Source organism: Diachasma alloeum, unplaced genomic scaffold (assembly GCF_001412515.2).
Source record: "Diachasma alloeum isolate Michigan unplaced genomic scaffold, Dall2.0 Dall_scaffold_00206, whole genome shotgun sequence".
NCBI classification, from domain to species: domain Eukaryota; kingdom Metazoa; phylum Arthropoda; class Insecta; order Hymenoptera; family Braconidae; genus Diachasma; species Diachasma alloeum.
In genome coordinates this window covers 658,305-679,491 of record NW_021680371.1, presented here as the reverse complement: position 1 = coordinate 679,491, position 21,187 = coordinate 658,305, and the positions used below count along the sequence as shown (strand labels likewise).

Sequence of the window (21,187 nt, the reverse complement as noted above, 5' to 3'; positions counted from 1 at the left end):
TCCCTTAGAGTAGCTCTACCCTTCGGCCGGGCTACGTTGTACTTTTGGATATGTTCTGTTTTTAAATTTTTCAACTAAATTGAATGGAAACAATTTGAAAAAATTCATACCCAGTCAGTATTATCTAAATTAAATTTCGCAAAATATTGATATTTTTTTAAACATTTCCCTCTTATAAATAAATAATAAAACTTGTTTGCAAAACAGTGGATTATTTTTTATGAGGTGTCAAAAAAATTCTTGATTTTTTCACATCTAATTAAAAAAATTCAGATTTTAATCTTTGATTACAATGGAAATGTTGATTTTCACATAAGACACTGGGTTAAATCCTGATTTTTGAACATTTCTTCTTTGAAAAACCAAAACGACAATTAAATTAAGAAAAAAGTTAGAATTCCAAATCTAAACGAGTTTTCTGCAATTTTTTTGCAGTTTTCAATAATCTTTGAATTTACCGTAAGGGTAGAGCTATTTTAAAAATTGTGGTGCCACATCCAAATTTATTGGTGACCATGGTTTGATCCCATGGTTGGTGAATACACTGATAGAATGATTCATTCATTCCAAATGAGATTCGTTTACTATTAACGAATGGTAGAATGCGCATTTGTTAACTATTAAAAATCAAATAGCGGAGAGTGGGGCAAAATGAAACAGTGGAAAAATGACGCAATTCAAGCAAAAAATTTTTTTTTGTCAATTTTTTAAAATCAATTTTTGTTTATTAAATTTTTTCTATTCTTGAAAGTATTAATGAGAATAATAATTTTCCATTCAGTAAAATGATAAATTATTGAGCAGTTTTGACGGGAGAAGATTTAGTTAACAAAATGAAACAGCAAAATCCAAAGTCCAGAGAAAGGACCAGTGGGAGACTCAAAGGGGAAAAAAGGAAAATGTTATGTTGAATTTCAATCGAAAGAAAAAAGCAAAGTGTAATCGGCCTAATGCAATCAATTGAATTATAGGATCAATAGAAAATTATTATTCTCATCAGTACTCCCAATAATTAAAAAAGTTGATAATAACAAATATTAAAAAAATTTATATTTTGCTTGAGTTGTGCCAAACACTCATTTTTCATTTTACCCCACTCTTCCCTGTATATTTATTAATTATTAACGAACGAACACTTGGTGAGACCGAAAAGACCCTAGCCTCTAACCGAATCCATTTGTTAACAATAACTAATCTTTTCCATCTGTGTAGCACACCAATTTTTGCGAAAATTTTTTCTCCGTGTAACCAGTCATCTTTGAACTGCATCCACGCCGCTCGGATCAGTCTATTGAAATCAACAAAAATGATATGACACAGAATCATAATTTTTTCATCACATTATGAGTAAAGCGCTGTTTACGGATATTGTGAAGAAAAATTACGGACGTCACTCGGCCGAAAAAAAATTTCTGACTCGTATGATTGCATATTGCGTGAAGCGCAGCGTGCGATAAACTCGACTTATTACACGCCGTGACATAATAATATATTTCGTAACGAGTGCAAAAAAGTGTTTTTTGGCGAGTGGGAGGTTTATATCACGAGCTAAAAAACATTTTTTCACGAGTTACGAACAATATTTTTCATCACAATGTGGCGGAAATTGGACTTTTAGGCACGCGGAGTGTGCCAAAAAGTTCACTTTTCGTCACAGCGTGATGAAAAATCTTTTAATAAATACTCATTTTTAGTTGAATGACTTGTATTTAACAATATTTTTCTCTCCGTGTAATTCGAATGAAGTCTAATTTTGTGCGTGAAATCAGATAATCATCTGAACTAATACCCTACTTTTTCGAGATATCGATTTTACTTGACATCTTCTATTCAATGTCTGAGGCCTCTTCATGGATGAGATTTCATTACTTCAACTATCAAAAAACATGTCACGTTGAGTAATTCGTAAAAAAACCATTCGACTCTGGCTTCATAGAAGTGGTAGTTCGATCGCAATCTTCCTCAGAATTTACCAAGTCATCACATGACAATTCAAAGAGGAGAATGAAAGATAGATAGGCATAGCAATAAATTGTATGAGAGCAGACATTTCTGCGGAGGGCAAATCTTCAGGCACGATATTTTCCTCCACTAATACGCATGAAGTGTATGGATTCCGGTACACGGAGATCGTTACAGGTCTACATTGTTGGAATGTCGAGTAACCTGTTGAACATATGTTGTTTACTTGATCATTTTATCACTGAGTGCGAACGATCGCAATACTTTTCCTCCTTCCCACATCAAAAACGGCTAAGCTGCTTCCACCTACATGCATGTGAAATTAATTGGTGATGTTAGATATGAAATGGAGTGTTGACATAAAAAAAATTAAGACGCAGATGAATTAAGCTCGAATGATGAATAAGGAAAAACGAGAACAACCTTCAGATTCACCTCTCATTTCCAGTTTTATGGAGAGTTATATGTTAATACTCATTATATTATTATATTATGAGTTAACATCGCATAATCGGAATACATTGTTGGGAAAAAATTGACATTTCATGACCAGTTTAGTAATTATCGTCAGAAAATCAACATTAAATTCTACTCCGAGGGAAATAAGTGGATAATTGCAGTCTGCTTATAAATGAGTATAGTTGTAGTTGCTAATAAATTATCAATTTGCTTTCGAATGGATTCTCTGTTTTTTCAATTCTTATTTCAGTATTCTGTTCTTCTATTTTTTTATGTCGTAGAACTAACATCAATTAAAATGTCATCAAAATTTGGTGTATTATTTCGTTCTGTTAAATGATTCTACATTTAGAGCCTCCAAGACTCGCATTCATTTTCAGTCCGGGTTTAATCAAGGTTTAATCAGTGTATAGCCGGGCTTTAATCAGAGTGTATTAAGGATTTCGCCAGAGTTTAACCCAGGTTCTCTCAGAAGTTAGTCGAGACCATGAATCAATAAGAGTAAATATTTAACATTATATGCTGGTACCTGAGTTTAATAGAAATAGAGATTTTTTAATATAAAAAGTACATGAAGGTATTGTGTAACTTGATAATTAAATATGCTGTTCTCAACATTTTTCAATTTGATTGAAAAGCCATTGAAATAAACTTATCAAGCCCTGATTTAATTGATACTACTAATACTGATGATATTACTCATACTGACGCTTGTTCCAGTCATCATGAAATATCCATTTTCTCTTTCAAATCGCATAAACAATGTTCTATAACTCAACAACAAATTGTGCGAGCCTCATCATATTCTGATAGAATCAAGAAGGTATTGTTATTAATTTTTTGAGCGATGACTAATCTCATTTTGATGACAATTTTGTGATGGATCGTTGAAAAATCGTTTTTGGAAAAATATTAATTTTTTTGAATCTGTATGAAAAATGGAATTTTAATTGGTGTCAATAAATAGAGCTTATTAAAGCTATATTCATGGGATTCGATTAGTCAGTATGAGAAAATGTCGAGAAAAAAATTAAGAAAAATGAAAACATACGTGGATTATAATGAAATGGGGGCTTCTAACATGCGAGGCATAGACCAAACGGAGTTTATGGGTCCCCCCGAACTTGATTTTTTCATCTTACGAGAACACGGTTCTCACGATGTTTTTAAAAAACTAATCCGTGATAGATTAATAGATTCCGAATACGGTGAATTTTTTGTAAAATTTTGTACCACACAGTTTCTGCGATATTGAACCTTAAAAAATGAAAATTTCGTGAAAGCATTCATTATGTGATTCAAAAAATTGATTAACAAATAATTCCGTATTTGATTCAAATAGCTATTGCTGTCTGCATCAACAACACGTGAGAATAAAAAAACTCAATAACTTATGACAATGTAATAAATTAAGTAATTTAGAATGTTTTATCGTGTTAAATCGATATGGACTAACTTTGGGCCCGATTATCTTGGAATATACCTTAATCTCTATATTATAAAAATTCAAATCGACTTCTAATGATAAAAATTCGGTACTCGAAGTTAAGACCCCAAAATTAAGGGTCACAAGGATCAAGCTAATGGTCACGAGTGTCAAAATGAGGGTTATGAGAGTTAGAATAAGGGTTACGAGGGACAGATTAGGTGTCACGGTCAGAATAAGGGTCGTGAGGCTTAGGATGAAGGGTCACAAAGGTCAGAATAAGGATCATGAAGCTGATATCTAGGTCTTATGGGGGTTGGCGAGCAGAGCGTAGCCCCCTAGTTTTGAAATAAAATCATGATTTTTAAATTTCCATAGACTATTTTTTTTTATTCATATTTCTTGGCTACTACCATTACGGTTTTATAGGCTCCCCATTCGTCTGCCTTGCCTCTCCCACTTCTCTCTTCTGATTTCTTCTGCGTTACCATGGGCGGTCTTACTCTTAACTGTACCCCATTCGGGCTAGGGCTGCAAGGGAAACCATGGAAAACCCCAGTCGTAGAGCCGGCCGATAATGCAGGGATTCCACTGTGTCCATTGGTCAGACTGACTCAATGGGCACAGTGGTTCTCTACATTCGTGCCTAGCGACTGTAGTCCCACGGGGTTAGGTGTGCCTAAGCGGACACCCATCCAAGTACTGGGCAGACTGAACGCTGCTTAGCTTGGATGACCGCCGGAGCCACACACTCCCCGCATGATCACTACAGCCACAATCCATAGACTAATAATTCATTATTTAATCATTGAGCAAATGTTCCATAATTCAACTGCTCACTCGTCACTCTAACTCATTCACATCGTAAATCAAACTCTGCAATCATATATGCGTCCAATGTTCAGGAGAATCATCGACAAGAGAAATGATGTTTCCATTCCCTGACGTGCATAAACACATAATACAGTGATAGTCATCACTCAAAAGATTCGTTTTACTCTTAATTTGCTGAAGAAAACAATCTCATTCCATTCAGAATAAAAAACGCATATTCTTTCAATTGTTGGATCCAGAATGAATACGAAATGGAGAGTGAGAATAGTAAGTGATGTTCGTGCGTCTGCACCTCCTCGCAATGATTATACTCAACAAACACGCGATATGAACCACTCTCATTTTCTAAAACCCACTATTTCATCTCTCCAATCTTTTCTAATTTACCTGGAGACAACCACAAAACGATTTCTTCACTCTCGACGGCATTGTCTGGCAGTGTACGACAAAGTCCTTCACAGGTTGAGGAGTTTTCCGGGGACAGCTCGGGAGTCTCTGAAAAATAAAAGAGAGAATTAATGACTGAGAAGACAACTCCGTTAGTTTCTTGTCATTTAATCGCTACTGGAAAGCGGATGGGATACCATTTTCAATCGAGTCAACGATTCCATAGTTGATGTAACCATTTAATGGTTTTTACGTAACTGAGATGAGAATTGTCGTCGCTTCAGAGATCATTCCATAGAATTATTTAGAAATTTCACTTTTTTTATTAATTCCTGTTCACCCAACGAGTTGTCACTGACTGCGTTGAATGAACACCGGGAGCGAAACACCACAAACTGATCTCGAATATTTTCCTTATCTTTTCTGACTTTTTCTCATGGAGGTATTGTTATCATATGCAAAAATATTCAACAAACTTATCTGGCGTTTATGTGTTATCATATTTGATTTTCTTATCCAACTTCTGTAGTCAGGTTGTGCAAATACAAAAAATCTAGATTAAAGAAAGCAACAAACTTGGATTTTCCACTGATTCTCAAGGAAAAAAATCGGACAGCTACACAAAAATAGTCGGCGCCGCTCGCTCGCTTCGCTCGCTCCCGGGTTAGAGTGTAACTGATAGGGGTTGGTGGTAGGGATTGGTCGAACCAATAACCTCTCGGCCGATTCCCTTTTTTCTGCCGATTAGAAACGAAGCAAATTTTGAAAGTTTCATCCACATAATAGAACAACCGCTGAGACGATTCCGTTGAACTAGTGATGTCGCGAGAGCCTTCACGAGACAGTACTTTAGAGAGATAATCTCGGTCTCAACGAACATGGAATTTTTCGCCTCGCCTCCTCTTTCTCCAGTCCAGTCATTCCCAGGCAGTTCTCATTAGGTTTCAATTATGCCAATTATATTGCCAGAAGATAATCAGGTAAGTTATGACCTTGAGTGAACTCCCTTAATAAGTATCAGCATTAAACAATTAATCAAAATTCTTCCCTCCGGAAAATAAAAAATTTAGGAAAAATGCATAATCATTAGAGGAGTTCATCCAAGGTCATGTGCAACATTGTCATCCTCTAGACCGACATGAATTTTATAATTGAAACCTAATCAGGCTCGTCTAGGAATGACTCGACTGAAGAAATACGATTTTTGAAAAATAAATGCTTTTCTCAAGTAAATGAATATTTGGTAAAAATAATTTTTTTTCTCAGTGTACTAATCTTCCGGTTCTTCAATATTAAAGTAGCTCTACCCTTCGGCTGCGCTACGCGGTATTTTGGATATTTTCAGTTTTTAAATTTTTCAACTAAATTGCATGAGAAAAATTTGAAAAAATTCATATTCAGTCAGTATTATCTAAATTGAATTTCGCAAAATATTGATATTTTTTCAAACATTTCTTTTTTATAAATAAATAATAAAACTTGTTTGCAAAGCGGTGGATTATTTTTTATGAGGTGTAAAAAAAAACTCTTCATTTTTTCACATCTAATGAAAAAAATTCAGATTTTAATCTTTGATTACAATGGAAATGTTGATTTTCACCTAAGACACTGGGTTGAATCCTGATATTTAAACATTTCTTCTTTGAAAACCCAAAACGATAATTAAATTGAGAAAAAAATTAGAATTCCGAATCTAATCGAGTTTTCAAGGTACAATTTTTATGCAGTTTTCAATAATCTTTGAATTTACCGGAAGGGTAGAGCTACTTTAAAAGAATTTCCGACTTACATTGATTAAGGTTGACATATACTAATCGAAATTTAAAAATAAAAAAATAATTGATAATCCAAATTTCCAATTTATGATGAATTAAATATTTAATAAAATGGAACTGTAAATTTCCTATCAAGTTAATAATACTAAATTTCTAATAAGGGATTTCCCATTTTCAAAATAATCGTAAATCTTCCGAACTAAATTACTGATTGAGAAATAATTCGTAATTTGAATATTTAAATTGATGATTACTTCAATACTTAAAATTTAAGAGTGATATTAACGAATTAACTACTTAATAATTTAACGGTAATTATAATTTATGGATATGACTATCCCTGCATCTCGGTCTCAAGTTTTTCGTGTTTTTTAATGTACAATTTCGGTTTTTATCTCGGTTTGTCTCGTCTCGATCTTCTACATATAAAAAACACGAAAAACTGGACACCGAGATGAGATAAATTGACTCGGAGTCATCACGAGAGGAGTCAATACTGCGTATTTCGAGGTTGCGATGAAACCAAAAATTTCCGTGTTCACTGAGACCGAGACAATCTCTCCAAAGTACTGTCTCGTGATGTCTCTCGCGGCATCACTACGCTCAACATCCAATGAGAATCAAGTTATGTGAAGACGCACCGGTTATACAAAATTAATTCATATACCATGGTTATCTCCGGTAAAATCGTCGAATTTTTTACGCCACCGTTTCAAGGCATGAATTGAAAATCGAAAAGGGACAATTAACATTGGCTTTCGCAAGAAGACGCCGACCAAACCTTCACTTTCCACTGAAATCTCCATTTTCTCACCGCGAAATACGGGGATCGCCTCGCCGAACGCATAACAGAGACATTTTTATTATAATGAGGAAGATGTCATCGGACTTCCGACCACTGGTGGGCAAGGGGATTATGTCTGGCAACACCGTTGATGCAGCGAAGTCTATTACGTGCTGTACATTATGTGAATCCGCACGTGTTATACTTTGTTGCAAAAATGTTTCGCCCGGAAATAATAAACGCCTGATTCCAGTGCATGGAGAAGTAGCCAAGTGGAAGATGCAGATTTACTGCTTTCGTCACACCGCGTGAAGCTTACCTTTAGATTTACCTACACGGAGAGAAATATTCAATAAAAATTACCAGAAAAAAGACGGAAAAATTACGTTTCGAAACGTAATCTGGGAGCGAAGTAAAATTCAATAAAAAGTGTCAATCGTCACGTAAATTCTACGATCTATTCCGTAAAAATTACGCATCCGTCCTACGCCTCACGCGGCTAGCCATGAGTCACCGTGGGGGGGAGATTTTAACAACACGTTCCGTAATTTTTCCGGAACTTTTCGTAAAAATTCTTAAACATCCAAGAATTTTCATGTTCTGAGGCATAATAAGTCTTGAAGTTTCTGTTAGATTTTACAACTTCCAGAAAAATTACGTGACTTTTTCGTATTTTTTCGGTGACAGACCCGAAAATTTAGTGAACGTTTCAGATTTATTCCCGTAAAAATTCACTGAAAACGATTCTCGCTTGCGGATTACGTGAAATGTTCCGTAATTTTTCTTGAATATTTCTCTCCGTGTACGTGATGCGTAATGAGTACACTGAAAAAAACAAAGTTTTTTGAGAAGTACATATTTACTTGCATCAAAAAATTTGTGACTTGAAAATCTTCAAGAGCAAAATATCTTGCACTAAAAAAAAAACTTTCGTCAAGACATTTTATACTCGTCCTAAAGACGAGGTCAATTTCTTGGTGACAAGAAAGCGATTTCTCAAACCAAATAAAATTGAAGTAATTCATTTAATAGTTTTTTAGCATCAATTCAAAAATATTTTAATGAAAAAATCCCTTGAATTGATTTCAGAACTCGTTTTCTTTATATAGAGCTAATTACCCTCATCTTTCAGACAAGTAGAAAATTTCTTAGCGTAGGATTTTTTTCTTAGTGTGAGATATTGTGCGTTTGGTAATTATCAAGTCATGAATTTCTTGATACAAGCAAAGACGTACTTCTCAATAAACTTTTGTCTCCTCAGTGTAATCTTGTTCGATTCTTGTGAGAGAGATTGTTCAACTTGAGTGAGGCATGGGAGATTATACATGGAGGAACAAAAATTAGGAAAAGTACCAGGAAAATAACGTAAACATTACAGTCTACATCGTGGAACGTAATGTCCAATTTATAAAAATTATTGTGGCCCACGTAAGTTTTCAATTGTCACAAAATTGTGTGAGTTATCAGATGATTTTTCCTAGAATTTGTTCTCTGTTTCATCGTCAGCGCATGATAAAAATCGTAAACTATTGGTGATGAAAGACTCTTTCCAATAATTATCACGGTGTTGCGTAAAAATGATGTTATTAAAAAATGAAAAGTCTCAAGTGAACAGATAAATTGCGTTACTTTTTTTCATCTCTTCCCCACGCTTCGTCCTTAATCCCTCCAGCAGGGATCCCCATCAATATTAAATTTGTGTAATATTACAAGAATTTGACCCATACATTAATGAAGGTTTAACATATGTTGATCCAATTTTTCAAATAATATAATATTATTAATCTGATTTTTTTCGAATAATGATGTATTTAAAATTTGTTAAGGATGTTCTACACCCTTTCTGCCAAAATTCACGTTTTTTTAATTTTTCTGGCAAACTTATGATGGAATTGACGTGAAAAAATATAACGTTTTTGCGTTTTGTCATTATTTAATGACTGACGAAATTTTAAGGTGGTGCGAACATTTTCCTGCGTTTTCTCTAAACTTTTAAAAAGAATCACAAAACTGTAGAAAAAACGCATGAAAATTATCGCACCACTACGCAACTTCGTGAGCCATTAAAGAATGACAAACCACAAAATCGTTATATTTTTTCACGTCACTCCCATCGATAATTTGCCAGAAAAATGAAAACAACGTCAATTTTGGCTAAAAGGGTGTCGAACATCCTTAATATGAAATTGTAAATCTACTAGTAAATGAATAATTGAAATATCTTAAAAGGGGATTTTCGATTACACAAATAATCATCAATCTTACTACCTCAATTATTGATTGATAAAATAGTTGAAAATTTGAATATTTGAATTGATGATACTTAACTACTCAAAAAATTTAAGAGTGATATTAACTAATTGATGGCTACAATATTTAACGACAATAAAATATTACAAATTTGGCTATCCCTGCCCTCAAGTACGGCGTCCGGGCACGTTTAGCTTGCTTTTGGCAACGCCGCACAACGGTCGATTTCATTTTAATTTGGTCTGAATTTGAATTTCGATATTGAACTGTTAGAAAACAGTTTAAAAATCTTTTAAAAAATTACAAAGCTTAGTTTTGGCGGAAAATTAAGACAATAATTTAAAAATTGCCATTTTTCAAAATTACGAGCATTTGCTATAAATAATTTACAAACAAATTTATTTATATTCAGGATTTTACTAGAATTTGGTTTCATGCCTAAAAAAATAAGGTTCCGGAAAGTTTAAACAATTTCAATCATTTACTTATAAACAACGAATGTTCAAAGAAATAACAATCCTGTACAAAATATAATTTGAATGGCGCTGAATATTTGTGATTTTTTTCAAATTTTTTTCCAGAAATTTAATTGAGAAAATTTGATAATTAAAAATGGATTAATCTATAGTGTTGGCTATACCAAACTGTAAAAAATACTTGGATATCCTTAAATCTGAAAAATTTCCCTCTCTAGATATCAGTAGGTCAAAGTTTTGAAATCCAGAGTTTACCGAAAAGTAAAAACGTTTTTCTTTGTTCGAGCATTTCAGTATACGGTTACTGGACGGTCACGTAATGTTTACTATACTTTTTTCTCCATACTAGATCTGTGCGCGCGCTTTCGCGCTTATCTGTTTGTTGTGGAAATGAAGAAATCGAATTTATTAAACTTCATATACTCATAGATGTTTTATAAATATTGATAATGACTTGAAGAGAATTAAGAGAAAGAAGAGTGAAACATTAATGTATAATTTTTAATCTTCAATTAATTCCTTTTTTTACGTTTTAAAATAATCTGATTAAAATCTGTAATAGCTGAAAAATGAGGGGAGGGTTATAAATCGATTTCCGAGAAAACTGAAAAAAGTTCTTGAATTCTTCGGAAAATTTCACAATTTTCTAGATAACCATAAATCTTCAAAGATTTTTCTCGAATTATTCGGGAAACCGAAGAATTTTCATGAATTTGTAGAGTTTAGAATTTATGTATGAAAATCGGAGAAGCAAGAATTGATAATTTTTGCGTATGATAAATATGAAAAAATTAAAATTTGGGAAGTGCAGAATACTTTGCGAGTTAAAAAAATTTAGAAATACTGTTTTTTTTCTCATGATCAACAATCAGAAAATTTAAATATATTTTGATATAAAGACAAACTTCACACATGAAAAAATGAAAAATGTGATGCAGAAATTTTTTTTGGAATCTGAAGAATTTGAAAATCTCGGGGATTTTTTTCAGCGACTACTTCACGTGACTCATTGACCCATCAGAATTGAGGATTAGCGGTCCGGCAGTTACGAGGTATTTCGATATAAAACAACTTCACGTTTCTTTCATCTTTAGTAAATAGGATAAATAAGATACTCCAAGACAAAACTTTTTAAATCTCTAAAAGGGCTGCAAAGCTTCTTAAGAGCTTTCACAATTGCATAAATTTCTACAGTGTTATAAAAAATAATAATAGATTCTTGGAAGTAATGGAGAATCGTCAGAACAAAGAAAAAATAGAATAATGAAGGTGTGTAGTATATAATTATCACGCGAGATCATTAAGAGACCAAATGTAATTTGTCCTGTCTCATTTTCCTACACTGATGGAATGATTCATTTATTCCAAATGAGATTCGTTAAAGTAGCTCTACCCTTTTGGGGTTATATTTCAATTCAAAGATTTTTAAAAACTACAACAAATCGCCTAAAAACTCGGTGTGATTCGGAATTGTAATTTTTTTCCTCATTTAATTGTCGTTCAAGTTTTTCTAAAAGGAAATGTTGAAAATCCATTATTTAACACAGAGTCTTATGTGAAAAACGCTAAATTTACCACAATTCCGGTTAAAACAAAAATTAAAATCTAATTTTTTTTCCTAAAAACGAGAAAAAAATAACGAAAAATATTGGCACTTGTTGGATAACGATTTATCGTTTAGTTTTTTTTATTATTAATAATACTGGCAACAGGAATAGACATGACAACAGTGACCATGTGATGGCGCCCGCTCCGCTCGTCGCCAACTTCCCATATGATCGTACGGTGTTGCCACAGTTATTTGCAAGCTAGTCAATTGAAAAACTGCTTATGTGCACTTTATTTTAGAAAAATTGATATAAGATAATACTTATGCTCATGACCTCTATGATTTATTTTAATAATTTAGAGCTAGAAATACTGATTTTTACAATGTATTTTTTGTGAAATAGACTCAATGACTCCAGCCGTAGGGGTGGAACTACTTCAACTATTCACGAATGGTAGAGTTGAATATGACCGAATGAATATTCGTTAATAGTTAACGAATGGTTCACTTGAATGGCGAAAGTCAAGTCAAAGAAGGCTCCTCAGATATACATTCGTTAACTATTATCGAATGAACATTTGGTGAGACCGAATAGACCCTAACCTCCAACCAAAATCGATTCGTTAACAATAACTAATCCGTTCCATCAGTGTAGAGCGGGAAAAAGACAGCTTTAGCAGGGCCTCTGGATGGAACTAATGCAAGATTCGCGTGACGAAAGTTCCACTTGAGACAATTGACTTTCACCTTGATTATATGACACTTCGCACTTTGCAGCGAATTATCTTGCGCGATGTTTCCTATAAATCGTAGAAAAAAACAAATCAGCGGCGTGAGCATATGACTCGGCCTTATGATCGCACATCACGAAATAATAAGAAAATTTGATTCGCTCACGAGACACCTGTTGCGCAGGGCTACTTGTCCCCGCGGTCTTGACATTGCTTGCATATATCCTTCATTTCCATAAGTTGATTGCCTCTACCATTGCAATATGTGCACCAAAACTGGGGCCTGTTAGTTTATTTTTCTCACCTACCTACTTCATAACCAGTCTGAAGGAAAAGTGATCATCCTAACTGGTTCGTGTACATTCATTGTCAGATATCGAGCCAGATACATACACTGTACATTTAAATATTCTAATATTGGTAAACTGTAATTGCATTGAAATTTTAAAAAAATTTGACTATTAGATGAAAAAAAAACTTAATTGTTTCACTCCATAATTCTCTATATTGTAAAAATTTCTATCGTTTGCTGATGATAGGAAATTAAGACGACAAAATATTCTTAAGGTGAAACGGAATCTCTGTGTCAATGTGAGCTTTTAGAATTGTGTTTTCTCTTGCAATTTTTCTTTTTTAGTTATGATGACTCAAGAATCCAATTATCGAGTAGATAAAGTAATTTCAAAGATATAAAGTAATAATTGCAGGAGAAAACACAATTCGAAAAATTTATGTAAACACAGGGGTTCCGTTTCGCTCTAAGGAACTTCCGCAGTAAGTATATGGGAGTAGTAGAAGGAAATGGACTGCAGAACTTAAATTTTGAGAATATATTCTTTGAGTGATACAAATGTCCTCCCGAAGTCCCGAAATTCTGAACGAGGTAGATTGTTGAGGAGAAAATATGAAAAATATGTCATCAATACAGTCTTATAGCACAACTTTTTCAAAAATCATAAAAAAGTAATCGACAATGGAATAAAAATCCAAGCGCTTCACGAATAGAACCGTATTTATTTCAGGAATATATTCCCAACAATTTCATTAGCCGTCACCACAGGGATTATTTGTAATTATTGAAACTGTATGGCATAGTTTGGGATTTTAGTTACGTTAGAGGAAACTGATGGCTGAACATGGCGTTGAGGGAGATTGGAGTGCGCGCGGCGGAGGGCATCGTGTGAACTCCGCGGAGGCATATACTATAGATTCTATAGTGCAGTATAGAATTTTATCGGGACACAAGAATACCAACTGCGTCGAACAAAAATGCGTAGTTGTCAAATCTCTCATGAAAATTTTTATTTGTTAAAAAATTCGGATAAATCAGATTTCAGAATAAAAATGATTTGGAATTGATTAATCATGAATAATAAGTGCAAAGAAACCCAAACGATGAAATTTCAATACACCCGTGAACTTTTCGTCATTTCATTACTTTTTTTTTCAAACGATGCAGCGCAGTGTCGAAAACTGATATTTTTCCCCATTCCATAGTCCCAAAATTTACTGTGGAAGTTTCTTAAGATTCATAATAAGAATCAGAAAATAAGAGCAACAAAATAAGGGTCAGAGCTTATATATGAGGGTCATATCAGGTCTTCCATCACAATTTTGCATAACCTATGGGGCATCAATTCTTCGTCATATTAAAAAATGAAGAGAAATGCTGTATCCAAACTCCTTAATGCCGCATAAAAAATGTCACCAAATTAAAAAATATAATACATTTGCTATTAAAGTAGCTCTACCCTTGCGGTAAATGCAAAGATTATTGAAAACTGCAAAAAATTGCAGAAAACTCGATTAGATTCGGAATTCTACTTTTTTTCTCAATTTAATTATCGTTTTGGTTTTTCAAAGAAGAAATGTTTAAAAATCAGGATTTAACCCAGTGTAAAACATTTTCATTGTGAAAAAATCAAAAATTTTTTTGACACGTCATGAAAAATAATCCATCGTTTTGCAAAAGTTTTATTATTTATTTATAAGAGGGAAATGTTTGAAAAAATATCAATATTTTGCGAATTTTTTTTTATTTAAGCAGTTTTAAACTTGAAAGTTTACTCTGCTGAATTTTTTGCGAAATTTAATTTAGATAATACTGACTGGGTATTTTTTCAAAATTTTTTCCATAAAATTTAGTTGAAGAATTAAAAAACTGAAGATATCCAAAAGTACAGCGTAGGTAGCCCGGCCGAAGGGTAGAACTACTTTGAAAGAATTATTCGAGCCTTCCAATGAGGGTTTACATCGAGCTCTTTAATCAATAAGCCTTCTCATTGAAATCAGTTTTTAGCTGCTCACAATACTATAGAACTGCTCATTATTGTTGCGTAAGGGATCGCAATACTGGACTAGTCGTTAACGGAATTTTCGTGGTTTTTTCTTCCCATCCCTCATTCAAGCCTGCCAACGACCGCAAAGACCAACATCAACATCTCACTATTGTTATGACACTGGAATATTTCAGATATGTAATCAGAATTTATCTCACTCTCGTCGATTAATTTACCTTACAGCGTCATGATTAGAGCCGGTCCCAATGTCGAATCCTATCTATTTAATGTACGTCTGTGAACTCGATTTCTCATTTACCTACGACGAATCGAGGTAATATTGATTTCAATTTTCACCCCCCGACGAGAACCTAGAGAAAACGTATACGCTTTTGACGACGGTATACCCGCATTCCCCGATGTTTAGAAATGAGATAAGTCAATCAAGCATGGGTTGAAATTGTGAATATTTGGGCTAAACATGAATAAGAAGAACTTACAAAGGTTTTTACGAAGCCAGATTAATGATTAATTATTGCAATTGCAATTTCTTGAAAATTGCATTAAAAAAAATATTTCGGTGGCCTAAAAATATTAGATCCAAATTCCCTGAGATTCAAAAACAAACATGCACTGGTGGGTGAGAAATTTCTTGCATACTATGATTTCCGGCGGAAGATTGAAATTAATTATAATCACCTTGAAAGCATAACCGAAGAAAGATTGTGATTTTCCGAATCATTTATCCTTTGTTATGATTAATTAATCAGGAACTGAAATTGAAAACAATAGACAAATTGAGTGCGCGAGAAAGAGGAATGTTAGTAATGGGAAAAATTTGAAAGATGAAAAGTAATTGAAAAATACGAAAATTCTCAACTTCAAAAATGTGGAAATACAACATTACATTTTGTTTTAATTACATTGGTAATTGAAAACACGCAATAAAAAATTGAAATTTGAATTCATTCAAAAAGGGGAGAAAATTAAAACCCAAAACGGAAAAGTTGTCAAGTGTTTGATTTAAAACGGGAGAAATACAAAATGAGAAGTGAAAATCAATGAGATATGGGGAGAGTCAGGAGATCATGGACCACATTTCTACAATTCGAGATCCTGTTCTAAAAAGAACATACACTTAAAGTCGATAACTATCGATATCTCGCAAGTCTGTCACGCTTATTCCTCATTGGTTCCAGTCGTCTGAGGCGGCAAATTTAATTCATCATCAATTTAATTTTGAGATTTTCAATTATGATTGTTACACTGAGAGAAAACATTACCTCTGCCGAAAATATATTTATTCCGCTCAAAAATATCGAAATAACTTCGTCTAATAATATAAGATATGTGGAGTCAACGTATAGTTTGGTGTAAATAGATAAATAATTTGTCGCCTCAAAATATGTTTTTTTTTCACGTACACACGTCAAGCGGAAAAGAAGTACACTATTCCGCTGATTACAAAAAAGCTTCGTAAAAGGTTTTGAAATTTTCTGTGGATCAGAGGTTTAATCTTCTTAAACTTATCCGTTTGTGACCTCAGAACTGGACTTTGATTTCTCACTCAATAACTATCAATGGCGGGGAAACAAATGAGTAATATTGGAAATAATAGAGAAAGTCGCAGTAGAGATTATACAGTCGTATTTTTGCTGAAAGAATGGTTCTTCCGTCAGCTCAAACTTCTGCTTCGGGGAAAATTTTTTGGTTTGCAATCAATCAGATTATTATTTATCATGATATTTGAATCCTGGCATTCTACTCGAAAGAATATGTATTCATATGCCACTGTCAGATTTTCAAGTGGAAAGAATAAATTTTTCGCTGCAGAATATTTTCTCGTGGGGAATAATAATCTTGAGATACGAAAATTTTATACAGGTGAACATCTTTTTGGAAGAGCTAATTTTTTCTCTCAGTGTACATTTACAGCGCGCTGGAGCGCGCGTTCGGTCTCGTAGCTAGAAATAGTCTATACGCTGAGGGGAGTTGAGTATGCATTTTGAGAAAAATGATTGCGACAAAACAAAGCTCTGGCTTAAACATCCAGCGGCACGTGTTGCATTGTAAAATTCATATCTCAAAAACCATTTGGAATATTTGGAAAAATCAAACGCTATTGAATTTCTGGTGGATCCCGGTGTATTTTTTATTTAAACTTTTTTCGAGTGCAACCCAAAAGGCTGGGAGAGAGACATTTAAACTTGGAAATTGTTAATAATAATGCTTTTGCGGTCAAATACAGCCGGTATACCAATAAATTCGGATCCTACACCTTAAAATCTGTAAAAAAAGTTTTGTCGCAATCATTTTTCTCAAAATGCACACTCAACCCCCAATCAGCGTATAGACTAGAGGTGGAATGAGAAAACAGAATCGGGGATACACGCATGAAATCATTCAACTTTGCTCTCCCGTTCTTCCTCTCAGCTGTTTCTAATTTTTGGACGGTGGTCCATGTCCTCCTGACTCCCTCAGTTACCCTATCTCATTGATTTTCTATTTTCATTTCTTATTTTTCCGTTTTCAAATCAGTCAGTTTACAACTTCTCGTCGGAGGTTGTTGCTTTTAAATTTTTACCATCTTCGGAATGTAAGCGCAGAAAAAGAAATTTTTATTTTTATAAAAAAAAATTCTACTGACTTCTCAAATTTCCAAGTTCGATTAGAAAATCAAGTTCACAAGATCTTTTCTACTAATGTATCGATTGAAATACAGCCCAGTCTCCGTACAAGATACTAAGCCTGAATCCACCCCGAGTGATATCCCCAATTTCTAGCTTGAAGTGGTTCATGTCCATCTCCAAATTTTACAATTGTGTTGAATTATCAGATAATTATGCTGCATATAATCTTGAATGACAACTTTCCTTATTTTTCAATTTTTTCAAATTGGAGGTTTTCTTACGTAAATAATTTGGAATAACTCTAAATGTTAATAATGGTCAATGAATTTCATTCAAGGTCATATGTAGTATAATCAATTCATAATTCAACATAATTGTAATATTTGGTGATGTACTTGGACCACCTGCAGATGATTGGGCTGGAGAAATGCTCTTTAAAAAAAAAATTCTTCTCCCAAGAAAATGATTCCTTGGCGAAAGTAATTTTCTTTCTTAGTGGAGTATTTAAGATTTTTTGCTAAAGAGAGATTGATTAATTGATTGATTCACTAAAGGATTTTATGGATATCCTAGAATATACACATCTTCTAAAGACAAGGTACACTGTTGTTCCGTTTGAAACTGAATTCCTGAAGAGACAGCGAGCAAGAGAGAGAGAGAGAGAGAGAGAGAGAGAGAGAGAGAGAGAGAGAGAGAGATTTAATGTTTTCTGAAGGAAGAATCGATTTCTTCATTCATTCCAGTTCTTTTACACTGGAGAATGTTTATATTTGACAATCGTCCACTGCCAGTCAATTATACGGAATATCTGGCGGTATTATACGCATTTAGGTAATCCCACTCGCTGGGCTTCCGCCTTGATCTTTGGAGAAATTTATGAATTCTACGAAGAATCCGTGAGTACTTAGTAAAAGACTCAACAATAGTCTTTTTTCACGATGCACTAGATGAAATTATATAGCCTAAGCGTTTGTCGGCAGCTTTATCAGTTCGAGTAAATAAGTTGAAGAATTCTTTTCCGTGACCCGACGTGTCGATCTCCAGGGAGACCCTCTTCAGGCGTTTCTTTATTCTACCAGCACACTGAGTAGAAATGAAATTACAATGCAAATCCTTAATATTTTATAGAATTTAAAAACTATATAAAAGATTATGAGAACGCAAGTTGACAGATACATCAACTTGGAAACTAAACGAGTTTGAAAATTGAGGGAATTCCAAAACTAAGAGACTGTAAAAAACGAAAGTTGATACATACATCAACTTTCATTCTTCTAATCTCTTAGCTTTTAAATTCCCGTATCATTTTTCATATATTGAAAACATTAGGAAGGGATAAAATTGATGGATCAATTTTCATTCAATCGACATTATATATTCATACGGGCATATTTGAACCAGAAATCAGTTCGACCATTCATAAATCATTTGTACTGGAAATATAAGCAAATAAATTGTGTAAAATCATAGATTTTCAATTTTAGAACGCAAAGGTTCCTCAATTTGAACTCAAGAACCAAGATCTTCTCAAAATAAACTGAAACGTTGATTAATAGAGCATAATTCCGAGCATAATTCCGATTAATTTTAGGTAACAATGACCGAAGATTTGAATTTTATTGTCTGATAACAAGGATCATCTTAGAATAAATAAAAGAACTACATGAAGAAAAAAGATGGAGGAAAATTACTGAACAAGTCAAGTAAACGTAGAGCGAACTCGTTTTTCAGTACTTTTGCTTCCGGATGGAAGCATTGTAATCGTTCAAATTTAAGTTTTGGATTTCTTGTGTTAGATGGACTCATTATGATTCAAAAAGTCTGAAAATGCAATTTTTCAGACTTTTGCAATTAATTATAACTAAGTTGAAAATCTGACAAAATTAGATGAAAGGAAATCTTATTCAGTTTCATAAAATGAAATAAACAATTAATTATATATGATAGAAGGGAATGATTTGCAAAATAGCCTTTCTGAAGCATTTTGCTAATTTATTAGCAAAAATAACTATACTATATCGAATGCAAGAGCAATTTCTCACTTGTTTCACTCTATATCGGGGAAAAAGTGCGCGACGAATAGGGAATTTTTCTCCGTTGGGCCGAGAAAATTTACTGAAAGTGAGGGTAATTTGTGCCGAAACGGTAAAATTTCCCCTGGATTCCATAAAAAATTATCCTTATGAACGTGAATGTTTGCTCAATATTACGTATAATTTTTCTGTAACGGAGAACGGTTTTTTACATATTTGATAAAATGTCATTTCCATTCGCCCCCATGACCTTCCGATGGGTGTAAAAAAATACTCAGCAGGTGTGGGAAATTTCACTGCACAATCGTAAAATATCCTCTACAAACAGGTTTTTTTCATTGAATTACATTTCCCTCCACAATTACCTTTCGTACAGTAAAATTTGTCGTGATTTTCTGGGTAATTTTTAATCGACTTTTTTCTTCGTGTACATTCTACCAGAATTGTTTCTCGCTTAATTTTTTCACCGTGGATTCTAAAATTGAGATTCTTTTTCGAAACTAGAAACTCTCCTTCGCATAATTGTATAGAATTAAGTTTAGTTGGGTGATTCGATTTTTAGATCTCTATCAATTTTTTTTCTTCTGAGGATTGAGGATTCTGGTGACAAGGCGTTTTCTCTACATGAAAAAAATGCCATTATCGTTGGCACATATTCAGATATCATCAAGATCGACGATTTGATAAGAAAATCATAGAATCAAGTGGATCATTTTTTGGAATAGTTTATCAATGATTCTTTTTCCCACACCATATAATCGAAGCTTTCTAACCGATTCCGCTCTAATTTCCAATCCCCATGTTAACTTGATAAGGAGATGTGGTAGGATTTATCGACAAATGCCCATAAACACACTTACATACATTAACTGAGAATCATATACCATTATTGTACACCCAGAAAAAAATGGTTTATTTGAATTAAATGAAATTCATTTGAATGAAAGGAATAAGTTCACGAGAATAGCTTGCATAAAAGACTTTATTCAAACGTAAACTTGACTATGATTTGCGTTTTTAGTCGCATCAGATAAACCGTCTTTAATATATTGTTGCGTTTTAAGGAATGATGTACACGGACACGTAATTAATAAATAAAAGGGGCGGACAGTTTATTAATTACGAAGACAGAATACAGACGTTGGTCTCTTCATGAATCCAGAGAATAGAATGACGATCGATCCAGGTGACAGTCACACCTCGCCAGACTTCAGGGACATCCTTCAGATGGTTTACAATTTATGTATTTGAAGGGGGATACGCAACAATATGAATAAATATTTCGGTGATCCAAATAAAGACTTTATTTGGATCACCGGACACATTTTTTCATAGCAGTCTCTCCTCAAGGATATTTAGCCACACTGAGAGAAAAACGACAGTGTTCTCAAACAAGTCTTGCTTGTGCCAAGACAATAGTTTTTTGAAATTTATCAAAAAAGAATTTTTTTGTGCCAACCATGCACAGAGTGCGCCGAGACGAAAAATTTTTGTTGCCAAAATAGATTTATTATTTAAAAAAAAATTGGATTCTCTGTGCACGCAAGAAATGTCTTTCCAGCACTACTCCTTTGTTATTGTTTATGCGAAACAAGGGATACACGGACGAAAA

At 33.6% G+C, this 21,187-nt stretch overlaps 1 protein-coding gene across 1 annotated transcript in view; it reads right to left on the bottom strand.

Annotated features, from left to right (window-relative positions):
- LOC107036218 (disheveled-associated activator of morphogenesis 1) overlaps positions 1-21,187 on the bottom strand; it is a 46,473-nt gene that overhangs the window by 11,757 nt on the left and 13,529 nt on the right. Inside the window, exon 2 of the mRNA XM_015254011.2 lies at positions 5,069-5,176. Coding sequence (XP_015109497.2) covers positions 5,069-5,176 — 108 coding nt within the window. The remainder of the gene's footprint in view (positions 1-5,068; positions 5,177-21,187) is intronic.